A 17696-nucleotide genomic window follows, 5' to 3' on the forward strand; every position below is an offset into this window, starting at 1 on the left:
CCATGAAGCCCCCTTTGGAGGCTTTGTGATATTGGGGCTTGAGGGGGACAGAGCCTTCCCAGAGTCACACAGCAGCACGCCAGCCCTCAGAAAAGGCAGGGAGACTTAAACTGGGGCTCTGGGGCTCAAGATGCCGTGGCCTGGGTTATCACCAGCCCTCACTCCACATGCTGGCCTGTGCATGTGCCAGGCTGAGGTCCACTCTGACCTGAGTCCTTCTCTCCAATCCCTTGTTTCTTTTGGCCTGTCCTGGGTGTGTGTCTCTCTCCATGCTTTCCCTCCCCCACTACCCCGTGCCCAGGACAAGCATGCACTCCTAGACGTGACACCCTCAGCAGTCGAACGCCTCAACTATGTGCAGTACTACCCCATTGTGGTCTTCTGCGCCCCCGAGAGCCGCAAGGGCCTTAAGGCTCTTCGCCAGTGGCTGGCGCCGGCGTCCCGCCGCAGCACCCGCCGTCTCTATGCTCAAGCCCAGAAGCTGTGGAAGCACAGCGACCACCTCTTCACAGGTAGGGCAGGAGTGGGGGCCTAGGCGAAGCAGTGATTCTGGCTGAGTCTCTCAGCCCACACCGATGCCCCCCCCTCCCACAGCCACCATTCACCTGCATGGCACAAGTGACAGCTGGTACCAGGAGCTCAAGGCCATTATCCAAGAGCAGCAAATTCGGCCCATCTGGACGGCTGAGGACCAGGTACCTGGCCAGGGTTTGGAGACTATCTGGATTTAGGGCTAGGTCAGGGGTCAAGGGCATGGCCAAGACCAAGATTTAACCTGAGATTAGGGCCTGAATTGGGTACCTGAGGTGAGATAACACTGGGACACAAAGGGTAGATCCAAGGTTTGGGGCTCAACTCATATTTTGGGGTCTCAGCCTTGAGTCAAGGAAGGCTGTCAATGGTCTAAACTCATCCTGGGGTCAAGGATTAAGTATTAACCTGAGGGTCAATGGTCTTACCTGGTTTGGGACCGGAGTTTGAAGGTGGTATTCTGGGCTGGGGTTTGGTCTGAGGTCCAGGAGGCTCAGCCAAGCCACCCCGCCCCACAGCTAGATGGCTCCCTAGAGGACAACCTGGACCTCCCTCACCGTGGCCTGGCCGACAGCTCCGCGGACCTGAGCTGTGACAGCCGGGTCAACAGTGACTACGAGACAGATGGCGAGGGCTACACAGACGGCGAGGGCTACACTGATGGTGAGGGCTACACCGATGGTGAGGGTGGGCCCTACACGGATGTGGATGAGGGCCCCCCCACGCCAGCCCTCGTCCGGTCCTCGGAGCCTGTGCTAGTGGACAAACCCCAGAGCCTGCAGGATCATGGCAGATCCTCGGATCGCCGAGGGGCCCAGGTGAGCAGGGTACGGGATGGGGAGAGGCAGATACCCAGGGACCCTATTTTCCGCCAGGATGGCAACACCCTTGTTGCTCATACCTGTATCTGGGACCCAGGCCTAGGCTATATGAACCACTGAATCACTTCCAGCAAGTATTTTAGCCTATGTGCCCAAAGTTTCCTTATCTGGGACACAGGGCAGGTGCTGAAAGTCTTGACATCACAGGATGGTTGTTTAAACTCAGCACACTTGACCCAAGTTCTGGCTTATAGTAGTTGGACATTTAAAAATAATGTGTGTGTGTGTACTAGTTCTTATTCTACTTGGGGCTGCATTAGCCCCTGTAGTGCCTGTCTGTTAATTGGACACAGACACCCCTCCCTCCAGACCCTCTTGGTAGATGTGAGATGTGCAAACCTGTGCTGCCTCTGGTTGGAGCGATGCTCCGTGCGGCTGTGCAGCACCCCGCCTGCTTGGCTCCCACAGCAGCCTCCTCACCGGGCAGGCTCTGTCCGAAGCACTTCTCATATGTGAACTCATGAACGCCTGACAGCAGTTCTCTGAGAAATTTTATAGATGGGAAACCCAGTTCCCCCTCTGCTAACAGGCTAGGAGATAGCCAAGGCCTTCCCCTGTCCCAGCCTATTTTCTCACTTAAAACTGGGGATGAGCCCTGGCTCAGTGAACTGAGTACGGGCCTGTGAACCGAAAGGTTGCCAGTTCAATTCCCAGTCAGGGCACACGCCTGGGTTGCAGGCCAGGTTCCTGGTTGAAGGGAGGTGTGAGAAGCAACTGAATCTCTCACACACTGATGTTTCTCTCCCTTTCCCCCTGCCTTCCCCTCTCTCTAAAAGTAAAAAAATAAAAAAAATAATAAATAAATAAAATCTTTAGAAAATAAAAATAAAAACAGTGGGGATGAGCTGCAGTCTGGCCATGGGGGCAAGGAGACAGCCCGTGGGTAGCGCTGCCCGGGCAAAGGTGGGGACGTGGGGTGGGGGTGGTACCGCACCCTAACTTGTACTTCCGGGGGACTGACCTGCTTTCTCCCTCTCCAAGGCGGACAGCCACCACCCACAGAGTCAGTTGCGACAGGACAGCATACGGTAAGAACTCCTGTAGTCCGGGTTGGGGCCCTCAACCCTTTCCCTGGGACTTGGGGGTTGGATGGGGGTGAAGAGACCTAGAACCGAGCCGTCCTTCTGTGGCACTATTCTGGTGGGTAAGATGGAGCCAGCAGAGGCCATCTAAGCCCCGTGTAGTCAGGCCATGGGAGCGGGAATCCTCTTCCTGGTAACACTGGGAAGGCTTCCTGAAGGAGGGGACGTTGGAACTAGGGCGTGGAAGACTATGAAGGAGTTCGTGAATAAACCCAGACCCCTAATGCCCAGTCTTGCTCCTCTGCCCACACCCAGCGTGCCTAGCACAGAGCCAGCCTCAGTTAACGCTGAGTCCGCACCCTCCCCTCTAACATCTTCTATTCTATATCCCGATCCCCAGGACATATGCACGGGAAGCTGTGAAGAAAAAGTTTACACAGGCCCGAGATGTGGGGTCCTCTGACGAAGATGGCTACGACTGGGGCCCCGCCACTGACCTGTGACCACCTCTCATGTGGCCAGCCGGCCCCTCCCTTTTCCTCCCTGGGGCTGGGTCTTGGTTTCTCATACAGAACCCCAAACCCTGCCTCCTTCGCCTGGCCTTTAATAAACATTTTCACAGCACTGCTTCTAGGGGCTTTCAGGAAGGCCAGGGTTAAGTCCTGTTTTTCCTGTTAATCCCTGCCACGCCCTGATCCAAGGCCTTACCCATTTGATAAGCTTTTAATTTTTCACATCAGAAAATATAGAGCCTAGAATCCTCTGGGGCCCCAGCCAGCCAAGGGGGCACCTTTGACAGGAGTTCCAGGGCCAGCGGGGCTAAGGCACCGTGGTGGGGTGGTGGCCAGTCACAAGTATACAGGCTGCTCCTGGCCCGTGAGCAGGCGATAGGTGGTGGCCGGCATGGTCTTGATGTGGACCTGGGGGGTGGGAAAGGAGGTGGGGGCTCAGGGTGGGCTTGGGCTAATGGGAGGGCACCCCCAATCCCATCCACTGCCCACGTACCTCAGTGTGGGCCTCGGTGAGCAGCTCAATGACACGGGCGTGTGGTGTGGCCACCACACTGTGCCCATTGATCTCGATGATTCGGTGTCCCACGCGAACGCCCCCACGCTCGGCGATGCCACCACGGAGGAGACTGCAAATCTGATGGGACAGGAAGGAGCCGTGCTGCTCAGGGGTACGTGCTCAAAGCTGCCCGCCCCCAACACAGTGCCCTGGGCTGGGGCCTCACGATGCCGTCCTCCACGCAGAAGCCCAGCTGCTCACGGGCGTGCGGCCGGTGGATGATGGCTGTGGTGACCGGTGGGCAGTGGACGATGCTGAGAGTCACCAATGTCTGTGATTTTACCTCCTGTGCAGGACAAGGGCTGTTGGCCTAGCTGGGCCTTCAGGAGGCTGCTGGACCTCTTGGCAAGCTGCAGCCTCCTCTGGGCCTCAGTTTATCCACCCGCAAAATGGAGATTTGGAGTCAAGGCTCTAGACTCCAGAAGATCCCTCAAGAAGCAGTTAAGGACACAGGTGGGAGTTGCACAGCCTCAAGTTTGGAGCTGTGTGACCTCTCACCTCCCTGACTCCCTGGGCCTCAGTTTCCTCATGGTCAAAAGCAAGTCTCTAGCAGTGACTGCCAGGCAGGGTCATAAGCACTCAGTAACATGCTGTGTCAGAACCACTATTCTGACCTGGCTGGGTCCCTCCTCATCCCTGGGCCTCACTTTCCCTACGTGGGCAACAAGGGTCAAGTCTCAAGAACACACTGCTGAGGTCACCCTGGATGGGTGGCATTCCCTCTCCCAGCCTCAGTTTCCCTAAGTATATAGGAGCTGGTAGGATTCTAACATGTCCCTTATGGGCTGGGCCTCAAAGACGGGTCCAAAGAAGGTGTTTCTGTGGCCTCGGGCACCCCTTCCCAGCTCTGTGAAGAGGCAGGCCTACCACCTGGGGACCCTTAGGCTAGACCCTCTGACCCCTGCCACCCCAGGACTCACACGGATGGCAGCCTGGACGGTGGCTAGGGGCAGCCCCACGAGGCTGGTCCCGTTGATGGCAGTAAGGCGGTCCCCAATGCTGAGGGCCCCTGAGCGCTCCGCTGGGCCCCCATGCAGCAGGTTGGCAATGACAGCTGTGGGCAGCAAGGAGCCCCAGCCCGACTCCACCAGGGCCACGCCCAAGCCCTCACCCCGGCGCTTCTCGATGACCACCTGGAAGAGGACATGGGTGGGGCATGAGGGGTACTTGGTGGGGGACCGGCAGGGGGTGACCCACCCACCTGCTCACCTCCCTGCAGTTCTCGCTGTTGGAGAAGTGGTCGAGGTCTCCATTGTGGAGGAAGCCAGAGCCTGTGGCCCCCTGGCTTGGCTGGGCGCCCACCTGGCGGGGGTCAATGCCGCTTTCCTGCAGGAACTGGCTATATGCCACAGCGAAGGCCTGGCCGATGGCCTGAGCAATGAGCTGGGCCTGTGGAGGATGGGCAGCATCTTCCTGGGGGTGTCACACCCTCTTCCTCTGGTCCCCCAAATCCTCTGACATCTCAGAGCCCAGCCCTCCCGCCCTACCCAGAGCAAGAGTCCCAAGGGATAAGATTTTGGGAAAACAGCCACTGTCTTGGGGAATCTGTGGAGAGAGGCAGGCCTGGGACAGTGAAGGTTTTGGGGATCTGGTGCCAGTCTCACAGTCTTATGGAAAAAATTGGAATGTGTGGGACCCATCAGAGGGATGGAGACAGCTGCCATCACTGAAGACCAGTGAAGGACAGTGAGGCCAGGGGAGCTTTAGAGGAAAGGGGGGCGCTGGTCCGTGTCCCCCTGAGCCACAGGACACCCTGATCCCAGCTGCTCACATCATCTGAGTGGAAAACGTGGCAGATCATCTTGTAGAGCCGCTGGCCGTGGGCCTGGGATGCGGGCCGCCGGGCTACCCGCCGGCGGGCCATGATCACCAGCACGCTGGCAATGTCGGCAATGTAGGAGATGGTCTGCAGGGCATGGTCCATCATGGCCTCCTGGAGGAGGTGGAGATCAGGCTTGGGTAGGGTTTGGAAACCTCAGCAGAGCCTCCCATACCCCAGAGACCAGGCCTGGGTCCCATACCTGGGAGTCGACCATCAGAACCTTAATCCTCTTGGTGGAGATAAAGAGGTCCACCTCCGTCATGGGCTGGGTCTCCCCATCAGGGGCCTGTAGGGGTGGGGTGGCAGGTGGAGGAACCCAAAGACCCAGCCTTTGCCCTATCAGGCTCCCAGACCTTAGAGGGCCCAGTCTGTAGCTTGCCTGCCCGCCAACCCACCTGCCAGCCCCTGGCTTCACCTTGATGCGGTCCACAGCCTCCTGGGCCTGTGCCATTCGAGTGCTGGGGGGTGGGTTCCGCTCGGACACCAGCTGGGTGGAGCCCAGGTATTTGGCCCCAAATATGACACCATCTCGGAGATCTTCATGGTCACAGGGACCTGATACTGAGGGCAAGAATGGAGTCAGGTCAGCCCCCAAGAGCCATAGCCAGGCTTGTCCACTCCCATGGGTTCGGTCCAGGATCTTGGCTGCCTAAAGTCTGGAAGCACAGAGAGATCTACCCTCTCATGACCTGATACTGTTGACCCACATGCATTTTCCCACTTTCTCAGGACTATCCCACCAGCAGGAGACACAGCCCAGCAGCCTGACCCTGTCTAAACCCATCTGCTCTGGCACTCTAGAGCAAACTCTGTCCCTGACTTGAGGTTCCCAGGTAGAGGACCGAGTTAGTTCCAGGGGCTTTTGTGAGTCCAGAAGCACAGCTAGATCCAAAAACAGCACTAGTGCTAACAGACACCTTCACCCTGTGTTTTTAGAGTTCCATGACTAGGCTAGAGCAGATGGTCCCACTCCCATTTCTAAAACTGCAACACAACGGAACTGCAGTCAATTCCACCCAATGGTTCTAGAATTCCCCCTGAATCAGTCTAGAGGCAATTAGTTCTGCCCACTGTTCTAGAATTCTCCCCTATCCAACCAGGGAGACAACTGTCCACATATATAAAAGTCTCACGCCATCCACAACCCCAAATGGCTCTGAATTCGTCTCTAGAATGCCCTGGCAAGTTTCAAATCACAGAATTCTGTCAGGGGTTCTAGAAACCTACATGACTCCAGAATCAGACTTTCCTGCTCCGTAATTCCAGAATTTCTTAATCATAAGAGCATCAGGCAGCTCTTCCTATGGTTCTAGAATTCCCTCAGTAATTCATGACCACAGATGCACTCAGTGAATCACTTGAACATTCGGAAACAAACAACTCTGGTCATGGCTCTAGACACAAGCTAGCCCATAACCACATAAATATTTGTCCTCATGACTCCAGAATCCCCTGAGCAACATAAAACCAGACAGCTCTGCCAGCAGTTCTAGAGTGTTCTAATCAATTGCTATGGCTTTTTGGTTTAGAACCACAAGTACAGGCCCCAGTGAAGTAAACCATACTCCTGTCTGTGAACTTAAACCACAGGTATCTCTGCCCTTTTCCTTTGTGATCTAAGCACTCTGGAACAACAGACAACTCTGCTCTGGGGTTCCGGAACTGTGCCACCCAATATGGCAGCCACCAGGCCCATGTGGCTGGTCTGGATAGAGATGTGCTGTAAGTACAAAATACACACTGGATTTTGATGCTCTAATATGAACAAAAAGTAAAATAATTGTAAAATGTTAATTATATGTTAACATATCACTTTAAACATATTAGGTTAATTAAAGTGTGTTATTAATGTCACCTGTTTTTTTTTTAACGTGGACAACTAGAAACTTTCAAGTAACATAGGGCTCACATTATATTCTTGTCTGGCAGCACTCTAGAGCTTTCTGATGACTCCTCTAGAACTGTACCACTCTTCTCAGTTCTAGAGCACTTCTACTGGTCTACGGCCATGATAAATTCTATTCATTCTGTGAAGAGAACTTCCCAGTCCAAGTAACCAGAACTGGTAACCAGACAGCTCTGCTTACCATTCCAGAACCTTCTCATCAGCCTAGGTTCTTTTAATCTAGAACCATAGGCAAAATGCCAAGTTCTGGAACTCTTCAGGTAAGTCATAGCTCCACCCATGACTCTAGAACATTCTTGGAACTACAGGTTCAAACTGTATCCTCTTCTCACACCATAGAATTTGCTGTTTGACATATAGCCTCGGGTACTTTTGGGGAAAATTCTAGACCACTCCAGGTGACCAGAACTGATTCTTCCAATGCCTTTAGAGCAGAGCTTGGCAAACTTCCATGTAAAAGGCCAAACAGTAAATTATTTTTTATTTTGTGAGCCAGGTGGTCCTTGTCACAACACAAGAGCCACCATAGGCAATATGTAAATGAATGGACATGATGGTGTCCCAATAAAACTTTATTTGTGGTCACTGAAATTTGAGTTGCATATTATTTTCAAATGTCAAGAAATATTATTTTTTCTTTTGCTTTTTCTTCTGATCACTTACAAATAAAAAAGTCATCATAGCTCACACGACATACCAGGACAGGTGGTAGGTCAGAGTTGGCCCATAGATGATAATTTGCCAATACCTGCTAGAATGGCGTACTACAAATACCTAAGCCTGCCTTACTGCCCTCTACTCATTCTAGAACATTCCCAAGGCTCTCTTTTTCCAGAATACCAGGAATCCACCTAAAACCATTCTTCTAGGGCCTCTCTAGAAGCAACCCCTTACTGGCAAATTTTGACTCAGATTTCAGGAACCTGATTCAGAAACCCCTAGGTTCCTGGGGCCAGGGTGGGCAGGACACTCACCCTCCTGGAGGGCAGGGTATGAAGCCACAGTCTCGGGGCTCTAGGAGAAGACAGAAGAGGGACAGGACTGAGTCCCCCTGGTGTGGCTCCTGGCAGCAGAGCAGCTCTGGAGGTTGGGGCAGGCGCTACCTGGGCACTGGCAGGCCGCTCTTCAGGAGCAATCAGAGGGACTGTCTCCAACCAGGGTTCTGGGGAGCTGCTCGAGCTCTTGCTGTCACGCTGCTCAGCAGAGGCTCCCTCTTCCCATTCTGAGGGGCCAATATCCCCATTTGGGTCCTCAGGGGGCTGCAACAGGCGAGGAGCAGGGTCTGGAGGTTCCTTGGGACAAGACTGGGAAGGAGGGCACTCTTCGAGGTGCAAAAGGCCTAGCAGGTCGTCCCTGCCAGCCTCAGCAGACAAGAGCCCGTGGGCATCCGCCACGTCCTGGGAGGCCAGGCCATGACCAGTGGCAATGTGCAGGGGGCAGGGGAGTCCATCTGGGGACGGACCCACCAGATCACCAGGCAAAGCCTCAAACTGTTGCACCAGGTCTGGAATATTTGGCCGGTCAAATTCCATTTGATTCAGGCTCTGTGGGTCTCCTGGCACCGGGTCCCACTGGCAGTCAGGGGTGAGGTCCTGAGAGGACACAAGTGTGTCCCTGGGCTCTTCCAAGTCCATGGCTGGAGGCCCTGGAAGGGGTTGGAGGGTTGTCAGGAATCAGTGCCTGGACTCCAGGCTCAGAACAGCATATGAAAGACATTCAAAGATTCCCTGTACCAACTTGGTGCCAGATGCTACCTGGGAGCTGTTCATATAGAACACACAATTTAATCCCATCATATCCTGCAATGAAGGGTCTGCTATGATCCCCATTTTACAGATGACAGAACAGAGGCACAGAATGAGCAGTTTTAAGTCTGTGGCATTCTGAGCTCGAAACACGCAGGGATTCCCCCTGAACCTGTCACCCCAGACCTCTCCCCACTATGGATCCTGTTCACCCCCGTCCTTACTATTCCAAGCCTTCTTCCCCCGCGACGTGGTACCCAGGCTGCAGATACACCCTTACAAACAGGTGCAGGTCCCCAAGACGCCGGACTTTAAGAACCCAGCCTGAAACTTTAGACCCAGGACCTCAGACTTAATACTAGAGATCCAAGACACCAGAAAGCCCACCATAATCTCATAACCTCAATGCCACGCTCAAGATGGACCCCGTACTCAGACCCAGACCTCAGACCCGGCGTGAAAATACAACTCAAGCCTAAAGCTACGAGTTAAGACCCCAATACTTAGGCAGACCCAAGATTCGAGACTTCAGAACCGTAGCCTCAGGCGCCAGTCCCAGATCTCGCTCTACCCTGCCGAGACACTCACTCCCCAAACCGAGGTGGCCTCACCGCGCGACCTCCAGGACCCCACATCCAGGGCCGGCAAGATCTCCCCGGCCAGGGTCGCCCACCATTCCCGGCCAGGAGGCCGGCCAACCTATCGTCGCCGGCAGATCTATCGGCTCCGCGCTCTCGGCCTTCTGAGCATGCGCGCCCTTGCGGAGTCTGCTGGGAAATGTAGTTCTTCCCAGCCGCCTCGACCAGAGGGGCCTCTACGTGTGGAAACCATAAGTTCGAATCCCAAGCCTCCATATACGCTGCGTGGGAGTCTGGACTGGCCTCTGGGCCTGTTTCCTTAAATGCAAAATGGGACTAATAATCACTTCCAGTCTCCCAAGGCTGTGGTAGTTATTCCAAGGAATGGCAAATGGGAGGATATGGGACTGGGAAATACTAAGGGAGAATGATAGATGGCCTCTTTCCACTGCGGGATAACAGAAGCAGAGCAAGGACACGGACTCCCAGTTTGGCTTATTGTAGGGAGGTTGGATGGCGCGTCTTGGCTTAACGTTTCCTCCCTGAGCCTTGGTTCCTTCCATTATAAACTTGTAATTGGAGGGATATACTAGGGATAATACCTCATAATTGTGAGAATTAAGCAAAATCAAGCCACTAAAGGGCTTAGCAATTGGGGTGGAATATGAGTCTAAAAAGTGTTAGCTTTGTAATAACTTTTAGGTTTGAGTAACTAAAAGGTTTGAGGTTCTATTAACTTCTAGGCTTTGAGTAATTGCACATTGGATAGAATCAGGAATGCATAATGTGTGGTCTTCAAAGTAAATAACTAGCCCTGGCTGGTGTGGCTCAGTGGACTGAGCACCAGCCTGCAAACCAAAGGGTCACCCGTTCCATTCCCAGTTGGGGCACATGCCTGGGTGGTGGGCCAGGTCCCCAGTTGGGGCCAAGAGAGTCGCAATCACATGTTGATGTCTTCCTCCCTCCCTTTCCCCCTGTTAATAAATAAATAAATAATCTTAAAAAAAAAAACTCACTGAAGGCAAGAAGTCAATGAAACACCCTTGTAAAGTCGCTTCATACAGTAACTGTTATACCTATAAAAGCTTTATATGTCACAATGTAAGCCTAAGCCTGGCCTAAACCTGAAGTACTACATTTCCCAGGAACCCCTAGGAGCTTCTGTCTCTCAAGAACCCTTAGGCCCCTAAGGCCCCCGGCGCTGAAAACGTGTACGTGTAGGCAGCGGGCGTACGTCATGGCGGCCAGAAGCTTATTCGGGGCTATCCGGGCCTGCGCCGGCTGCAGGACTCGGAAGCTCCCGGACCCTGCAGCTCGAGGAAGACTCTTTCTACGGAATTATGCCAAGAAACCGGGTGAGCTGGGCGAAGAGGGACCAGGGTGGGAAGAGTGAAGACATTAGGTAGTTTGTATTGCGCAGGCGCTGACAGGCGCTGGTTGAGGAGGAGGTTCTTAGAGTCCAGGCGCAAGCGTAAAGAGGCATACAGTTAAGTTTTACATGCAGGCGCAGTTTGAAGGACCTAACTTCGGGCGCGATCGGAGTCAGTGCGCAGGCGTCAGCCTCTAGCTGAGTGACCAGTGACGTGCGTATAGGTTACGTGGAGCAAACGCACTTCACTGCGCAGGCGTGGGTTTGTTTTGGGGTGGGTGAGGGTAGTTCAGGAACTTGCATCCCGATCCTATTTCTGCCCTTAGGTCACTGCGCAACTTTGGCAAGTCACCAGAAATTTAAGGATGCCGTGGGGCACATCTAAGTATTAACCACTTAAGCAAAACCAAAAGAAGGTTATTTGAATCTAAGCTGGCTACAGCCTTGCCTGATCTTTGTTGAAAAGAGAGAATTGACAAATAAATGTTAGGTCTTGGAAACATAGCACCTTCTCTGTGAGGTAAACAGAAAGAGAATAGAATTGAAAAAGAGTGACTCCGTCACTCAACATCAGTGGTGTTTAATGCAGTAGTCACCTCCAACTTAGAGTCCTTTGAGTGCAGTAGACAGAGGCCAGCCAGGGCCTGGGGCCACCCTGAGAGGCAGGGGGCAGGAAAGGAAGGTCGGCTTCTGGAAGGCTGAACCAAGCTGAACTAACTCTATCCCTGCTCCCCAGTCATTAAGGGGAGCAAAGGCGGCAAAGGCGGTGTGGTCAGTGATGCCCTGAAAGACCCAGAGGTGTGCACAGACCCTGTGCGGCTTACTACTCATGCCATGGGCGTCAACATTTACAAGGAAGGCCAGGACGTAGTCCTGAAGCCGGATGCTGAGTACCCTGAGTGGTGAGTGGGCCAGGCTGGAGAGGGGGGAAAACCAGTCATGGGGTGAGGAAGAGCCTGGTTGGTCAAATATGAGGTTTCTAGGAGGATTTCTCTGAGGAGGTGATGCATGAGCCTGAGTGGGTGAAAGGAGCTTCAGTGGCAGAGGGAATAGCTAGTGCAAAGGGCCTGGGGTAGGACTAAACCCAGTTTTTAGGGAATGAGGTGGATAGTAGGGGTAGATTAGACAGGAAGGTCATAGAGTCCAGTCCTGGTAGAGCCTGGGGGCTGCAGGAATTTGGATTTTGCTTTCAGCCCTGAGAGCATTAGCAGGACATGGAAGCCATTGACATGTGCTAATCCTTAAAGCTGGGGAAGATGCAAAAAGTTGAGTGGGAGGGGAGGGGTTACAGGCCCACAGCGTGCACAGTGGCCAGGGGGCAGGAGAAGGCTTGGTGTCTGCCCATCTCAGACATCAGCACTACTGAGATGGGAGTGTTCCCCTGCTCCATAGCAGATACCTGGCCTGGGGAAAGTGAGGGACCACCCTGAGATCATTCAGCCCCCCAGACCCAGTCCTGCCGGTGCCTCTGCTTGCCTCTGCCCGAAGTACCTGGCAGTTACAGAGGGCTGATGGGAAGTTCTGATTCCTGCCCATGCCCCATCAGGCTGTTCCAGATGAATGTGGGCCCCCCGAAGAAGCTGGAGGAACTGGACCCCGAGACCCGGGAGTACTGGCGGCTGCTGCGAAAACAAAACATCTGGCGCCACAACCGGCTGAGCAAGAACCGAAAGTTTTAGTAGAGGCAGGGCCAGAGCACCCTGACCTGCCAAGGACCTCGACAGGCCCTAGAGGAGGACTTCAGAGGGGCACGACACCCCCCTGCATCCTGCCCCACAGAAGACTATTTTCCTGGAGAAAACAGACTTTCCCTTACCTGCATTCTGCGTGGCCTTCATAGTGAGGCTGGATCAGGGTCCTGGGGACCAATAAAGACCTCTTAGGGTTGTCATTGGCAGGTCCTATGTGTCATTGGGTGTTGTCTGATGTTGGGTCAGAGTGAAGTGGGGTGGGTGGCAGGAAGGTAGGCACCTCCTCAGACACAGTTGTTCCTGGCGATTGGCTGGGCTCCTGTCGGTCCATCTTCACCCCCAGGCCTCAATGGGGATCTTGCCCTGATTCCTGGAATTCCTCCTAGCACTGCCCAAGAGGCCTCCAGCTCTCAAGGGGGAGGTTTTTTTACTCAAATCTGACTGAAGCTGTGTTAAGCAGAACAGAATCTGCAAGTTTTAGGAACTGAAATGTCTAGTGGTAGGGCTTCCTTCAGGCATGGTGGGATCCAGATGCTTCAGTACTCAACTGTGTGGCTCTCTCTATCTCTGAGTCCTTTTGGCCTCCAGTAGGTAGTACTCTAGGGCAGGGGTTGGCTGCTGGGCTCCTGGCTGACACCTCCTGCACCAGCAAGCCAAGCCAGATGGAAGGAACTTCCCTTTCCTTCTTCCCAAGGTCATTGGACTTACCCTCATTGAGCCCGGGAACATGGGCCTATCAACCATCCTGTCCACCCAAGGTCTCACCAGAAAACATACCCTGGAGCATACATGGGGCACCACGAACATGATCCACAGCCCCAGGGAGAACCCCAGCTCTAGGTGGTCCTGACGCCCACCCTGCCTGGCCATGAGGGAGGGGTCTTGAGGATCCCAGGAACAAGGCCAGTGCCTACCATTGGAAGAGGCTGGGGTGGGGACCCACCAAGCAGTGCCTATAAGGTCACCCCAGCCCTTGCAGGCACCAACTGGAGAGATTGGGGTAGGGGTCAGGCACCACCCTCCAGGCCCCTGGGTCCGTATGCTCACTGGCTGGCCAGAGTGGGGTCCCCACAGCTAATTCTGTCTGGTCCCAGGTGGCCAGCCAGGTGTCACCTCTCAGCCCTCCCACGACACTCAGGGTGAAAACCAAAGTTGTAACCACCACAGGCCCTTCCTGACCTGCCCCCATGCCCTCACTGCGTTCCCCTCCCTCTCTCCCCTCCCTCGCTCTACCCAGGGGCGCCCAACCTTTTGGCTTCTCTGGACCACACTGGAATAAGAAGAGTTGTCTTGGGCTGCACATTAAATACACAAACACTAATCAAAACTGATGAACAACAACAAAAAAATTAAGTAAATTTATGCTTTTGCATTGGGCCAATTTCATAGCCATCCTGGGTCACATTCTGCCCACGGGCTCCCCGGTGTCCCTCCAACTCCGCTGGCAGGGTCCTTCCCCAGGGCTTTTGTACCTGCCACGCCTGTTGCCTGGCCACCCCTCTTCAGGTGCCCACAGCTCCCTCCTTTGCCTCCTCCAGGTCCCCGAGGGCTCCTTGACCCCCACACAACTGCATCACCTGCCACACACTCACGGTTGCTCTCCCCTGTGTCATTCTCCCTGGCATTTACCACCAGCTGGTATTTTATATTTTATTTATTTTTTAAATTTTGCATCGTGTCTCTCCCACTGCAGCGGCAGCTCCATTAGGGCAGGGATTTTTGTCGGTTTTATTTACTGTTGTGTCCCTATTGCTTACTGGCTAGACGGAGGGACGAATGAATGGATTGGGTTGGACAGAATAAGTGCTGGCCTTGCCACCAAAGGCCCTGTACCACCCTCTCTGGGCTGGAGATGTGACAGTCTCTGGTCATTGGGGACATAAGCCACGCTTTGACACATGGAGGGAGCAGGGACAGACAGTATTCACCTAGCGTCTGCCTGGTCCCCTGTTAGCCCTGGCCTGGGTCCAACTGCTGCCAGAGCCAGCAGGGACCCAGCTGCGCCTGGTGTAATGGGGTCAGTCAGTGAGTGTGAAAAAACAGCTCCATGCCCTACTGGCTTTTTGGCCTCAGGAAACTGACTTTCCATCTCTGGGCCTCAGGTTACCTTCCTGTAAAATGGGGCTGGTGGCCGTGCCTGTCTCACCTGATGGACTCTGGCTGGGAGCACAGCTCGAGAGGAAGCAGCTGGACTGGAGCTGCTCTGCCGTTATTTCCCAGAGAGGGAGGCCTTGAGAGCTGGGCAGCTCTGCTGGTGAAAGATTAGCAGGGACTTAGACTTACTGACTCCCAGAATTAAGGTCCTGGTGGCTCCCAGTTACAGTCTTACAGTCCCAGAGCCTACAGATCTACCCACCCACCTACCCCCATTTGATAGATGGGGGCACCGAGGTCCCAGGATGGCAGAAACCCCCAAGGCCACCGAGGGCCCCACACCCCTTGGTCTGGGAATCCTATGGTCACCTCCTTTCCAAGATTGGGTCCCAGTCTCCCTGCAAGGCAGGGTAAGGTCGGGTGGGGACCTGCCATGGGTGGCCACGGACAGGGAGAGTGGGGATGGGTAGTCTCTTTCCTCATCAGTATCCTGGCCTATATCTATCATCCCAGGCCCTTGGGACAGGCCAAAGAGGGAGAGCTGTGTAGGCACCGGGCTCAGGCTGGTGGCCAGGCCCTGTCCAGGGCCTGTGCGTGCTCCCTGGCCAGCAGCCGCAAAGACGCCTCCTCCAGGGTGAAGCCTTCCATGAAAGCCGAGCCAAGGGCATGAGGCCCAAAGGACGCCTGCAGGCCCGGGGTCGGGCCCAGGAGATGAGTGAGGCCTGGCCTGGCGGGCGGCCCAGGGCCCAGCCAGGACTCCAGGGGTAGTGGCATGGCTGGAGGGCAGGCGAACGGCAGTGCTGGGGTGTCAGGAAGCCTTGGGGCTGCCACAGCCCCTGAGCCAGTCTCCAGACGCTCCTGACGCCGCCACTTGGCCCGACGGTTCTGGAACCACACCTGGAAGTAGCAAGAGGGTGCTCTCAGCTCAGGGCTCTGCCTGCTGTCGGAGCTGACTCCCGCCTGCTGCAGTGCCGACGTGTTATTCCCCCATTTTGTGAGAAGAACCCCTGCCTCATGGCCCCCATCACATCAGCCTCTAAGTCTTTCCTGAATCTAATTCACCTCGTCATTTTCTTTAACCAGTCCCCTTGGCCTCCTGGGCCCCCTTAGCCTCCTCCCTGATCTTTCCTGGCCTTCATCATGAAGTGCAAGTCACTCAGCTTGGCTGTCGAATCCTCTCACAGGTTCCTTCTCCCCTTCATTTTCTGCCTCTCCTTCCACCCATCTCTCACCCAGCTCAGTGGAAGCCCCTCTACTGTGACCCTGCACACCCTTGCACATGCTGTTTGGATGCCTAGAAACACACTCTTTCTTGCTGGCAAACTCCTATTCAGAAGTCACAGCCCCAGCCCCACATCCCCTCCTCCAGGTGGCTTCCCAGTTTCTCTTCTACCCAGGCACTGGGAAGGTCCCTATCTAGCTCTGGCTTCCTGCCTAAGTCATTGAGGGGCGCCCTTACCTGCACACGCACCTCCGGCAGGTGCACCTTGGCTGCCAGCTCCTCACGGCTGTAAATGTCGGGGTAGTGGGAGGCCTCGAATGCCCGCTCCAGCTGGTGCAGCTGGTAGGTGGTGAAAGTGGTACGGTTCCTGCGGTGCTTCTTCTTGGGGGTCTCCTCACAGGGTGCTGGCCCCCCACTCTCAGCCACGGGCCCCTCGCCAGGGCTCAGGAACATGGCTCCCCTCACCTCCACCTGGCAGCACAGCAGCAGGACAGATGGTGGTAGGACAGCAGGAGGGACTGTCAGCTGGGGAGGGCAGGGGAGCCTGCTGGGTCCAGGGTAAGATGTGAAGGGGCTTTTCCCTCCTGACATCCTGCATTCATTCTGCCTCCCCCAGTCTCTCTCTGTTGATTTCGGATTATCTCATTTTCTATCTCCCTGTCTCCACCCCCTTCTCTGATTCTTTCCTGTGTCTCTGTCCCCCAGCCTCTATTTTCTCTTTCCCTCTGGAGCTGCTGACTGCCACTCTCTCCCCACATCTCCGTCTTTCTGATTGTCTCCCTCTGGGTCTAGGAAAGCAGGCTGGGACACTGCTCCCATGTAATGCTTCCTTACCACCAAGTCCTCAGCCCTAGTGGGCTCTCTGCACCTACAGCCCCCACCCGAGGCTCATTTTGCCCACCTGCCCAACGCTTACCGCTCCTAGCAGCCCCTCTTCAGCCCAGGTATCCACGGGGCTTCCACCTCAGCTGGCCCAGTGGCCTGGCCCAGCCAGCCCCGAGGGGGTGGGGTCGGGTGGGGGAGGATTAACACAAGGTGATTAATTGAGGTGGCCTCTCTCAAGTGGCTGCCCTGAGCCCCTGAGGGAGGGCCAAGCAGGCTGAGGGCTGGGGGTTAAGGGGGTACTGTTGACCTGGGTCCTCCCCCCACACCCCCACCCTGCAGTAGGATGCCAACAAGGGCCTCCCTGTCTCCGGGCCTATGTCCCTGGCTGTAAAACAGGGACACTGGAACCTGTCCTGTGGGGCTCTCACTGGGGCTCAACGAGGTGACGAAAGGAAGGCACTGCTCAGTGGTGGGTGCAGAGGGTGCTCGGTGAAGGCCTGTGGTTGCTTTAATCAGTGAGGGGCACAAAAGACCCTCTCAGGGTCACAGATGTCAGCGGGGCTGGGTGTCAGCCTGAGAGGTGAAGGCAATCTTAGTTGGCTTCTCTGGACACCGAACGGGGCATGGCAGAGAGGGCATTTTAGCTGAGTTTTGAGGTATGAATGAACATTTACTGAGCACTTAACATATACCAGTGAACAAAACACAAATCTGGGAGCTGATGTCCTGGCTGGGGGGACAGTCAGCAGCTATGTGGGTAAAATGCAGTGTTTGGTGATCAGAGGTCCAATAAGAAAACCCGGAGCAGGGAGGGAAGGGCATCGAAGGTGGAGCTGCTCGTTTAAGGAAAGTGATCGGAATGAGGGACAGAGGGTGAGGCTGCAAGTTCTGGACAAGATTCGGGTATGAAGGGGAAGGTGCTAGGGAACCATGGGAGGTTGT

General features: G+C 54.9%; 4 protein-coding genes across 7 annotated transcripts in view; 2 read left to right on the top strand and 2 right to left on the bottom strand.

Annotated features, from left to right (window-relative positions):
• The window catches only part of TJP3 (tight junction protein 3), a 28791-nt gene extending 25728 nt beyond the window's left edge, over nt 1–3063 (top strand). For both annotated transcript variants that reach the window (XM_053658629.1, XM_037165175.2), the window contains exons 17-21: nt 302–512; nt 595–695; nt 1050–1349; nt 2394–2440; nt 2835–3063. In XM_053658629.1, the coding sequence (XP_053514604.1) occupies nt 302–512; nt 595–695; nt 1050–1349; nt 2394–2440; nt 2835–2937 (762 nt within the window). In that variant the 3' untranslated portion in view covers nt 2938–3063. The remainder of the gene's footprint in view (nt 1–301; nt 513–594; nt 696–1049; nt 1350–2393; nt 2441–2834) is intronic.
• A 75-nt stretch (nt 3064–3138) lies between these two features.
• Nucleotides 3139–9713, bottom strand: APBA3 (amyloid beta precursor protein binding family A member 3). 2 transcript variants are annotated; one of them, XM_037165171.2, is made up of 11 exons: nt 9587–9713; nt 8334–8875; nt 8205–8244; nt 5740–5885; nt 5524–5610; nt 5274–5435; nt 4712–4891; nt 4423–4635; nt 3669–3788; nt 3440–3580; nt 3139–3354 (listed from the first exon to the last, which is right to left on the bottom strand). In XM_037165171.2, exons 2-11 carry the CDS (start codon nt 8862–8864, stop codon nt 3283–3285), a joined length of 1692 nt encoding a protein of 563 aa, XP_037021066.2. In that variant the 5' UTR covers nt 8865–8875; nt 9587–9713; the 3' UTR covers nt 3139–3282. The 2 variants fall into 2 exon arrangements, with proteins under 2 accessions (XP_037021066.2, XP_037021065.2); XM_037165170.2 differs by having other exon boundaries at nt 9564–9713.
• Nucleotides 9714–10743: 1030 nt separating this feature from the next.
• Nucleotides 10744–12813, top strand: MRPL54 (mitochondrial ribosomal protein L54). The gene is made up of 3 exons (XM_037165174.2): nt 10744–10908; nt 11659–11824; nt 12469–12813. Exons 1-3 carry the CDS (start codon nt 10791–10793, stop codon nt 12599–12601), a joined length of 417 nt encoding a protein of 138 aa, XP_037021069.1. The 5' UTR covers nt 10744–10790; the 3' UTR covers nt 12602–12813.
• A 1424-nt stretch (nt 12814–14237) lies between these two features.
• RAX2 (retina and anterior neural fold homeobox 2) lies at nt 14238–16921 on the bottom strand. Of its 2 annotated transcripts, none has more exons than XM_037165173.2 (3): nt 16846–16921; nt 16179–16400; nt 14238–15604 (listed from the first exon to the last, which is right to left on the bottom strand). In XM_037165173.2, exons 2-3 carry the CDS (start codon nt 16380–16382, stop codon nt 15266–15268), a joined length of 543 nt encoding a protein of 180 aa, XP_037021068.1. In that variant the 5' UTR covers nt 16383–16400; nt 16846–16921; the 3' UTR covers nt 14238–15265. The 2 variants fall into 2 exon arrangements, with proteins under 2 accessions (XP_037021068.1, XP_037021067.1); XM_037165172.2 differs by having other exon boundaries at nt 16167–16400.
• Between the last annotated feature and the right edge of the window lie 775 nt (nt 16922–17696).

The sequence above is a fragment of the Artibeus jamaicensis genome, unplaced genomic scaffold, assembly GCF_021234435.1.
Source record: "Artibeus jamaicensis isolate MK-2021 breed Jamaican fruit bat unplaced genomic scaffold, CSHL_Jam_final scaffold_537, whole genome shotgun sequence".
Taxonomy (NCBI): Eukaryota; Metazoa; Chordata; class Mammalia; order Chiroptera; family Phyllostomidae; genus Artibeus; species Artibeus jamaicensis.

What these genes read in the sequence shown, in the direction of transcription:
- MRPL54 (XM_037165174.2), top strand. Translation starts at nt 10,791, where the DNA reads ATGGCGGCCAGAAGCTTATTCGGGGCTATCCGGGCCTGCGCCGGCTGC. An exon ending in GAATTATGCCAAGAAACCGG is followed by an intron (nt 10,909 to 11,658) that starts GTGAGCTGGGCG and finishes CCTGCTCCCCAG; the next exon opens with TCATTAAGGGGAGCAAAGGC. An exon ending in GATGCTGAGTACCCTGAGTG is followed by an intron (nt 11,825 to 12,468) that starts GTGAGTGGGCCA and finishes ATGCCCCATCAG; the next exon opens with GCTGTTCCAGATGAATGTGG.
- RAX2 (XM_037165172.2), bottom strand. Translation starts at nt 16,382, where the DNA reads ATGTTCCTGAGCCCTGGCGAGGGGCCCGTGGCTGAGAGTGGGGGGCCA. An exon ending in TGCCGGAGGTGCGTGTGCAG is followed by an intron (nt 15,605 to 16,166) that starts GTAAGGGCGCCC and finishes TGCTACTTCCAG; the next exon opens with GTGTGGTTCCAGAACCGTCG.
- APBA3 (XM_037165171.2), bottom strand. Translation starts at nt 8,864, where the DNA reads ATGGACTTGGAAGAGCCCAGGGACACACTTGTGTCCTCTCAGGACCTC. An exon ending in TTCTGATGGTCGACTCCCAG is followed by an intron (nt 5,436 to 5,523) that starts GTATGGGACCCA and finishes CACCTCCTCCAG; the next exon opens with GAGGCCATGATGGACCATGC. An exon ending in TCTGCGTGGAGGACGGCATC is followed by an intron (nt 3,581 to 3,668) that starts GTGAGGCCCCAG and finishes CTGTCCCATCAG; the next exon opens with ATTTGCAGTCTCCTCCGTGG.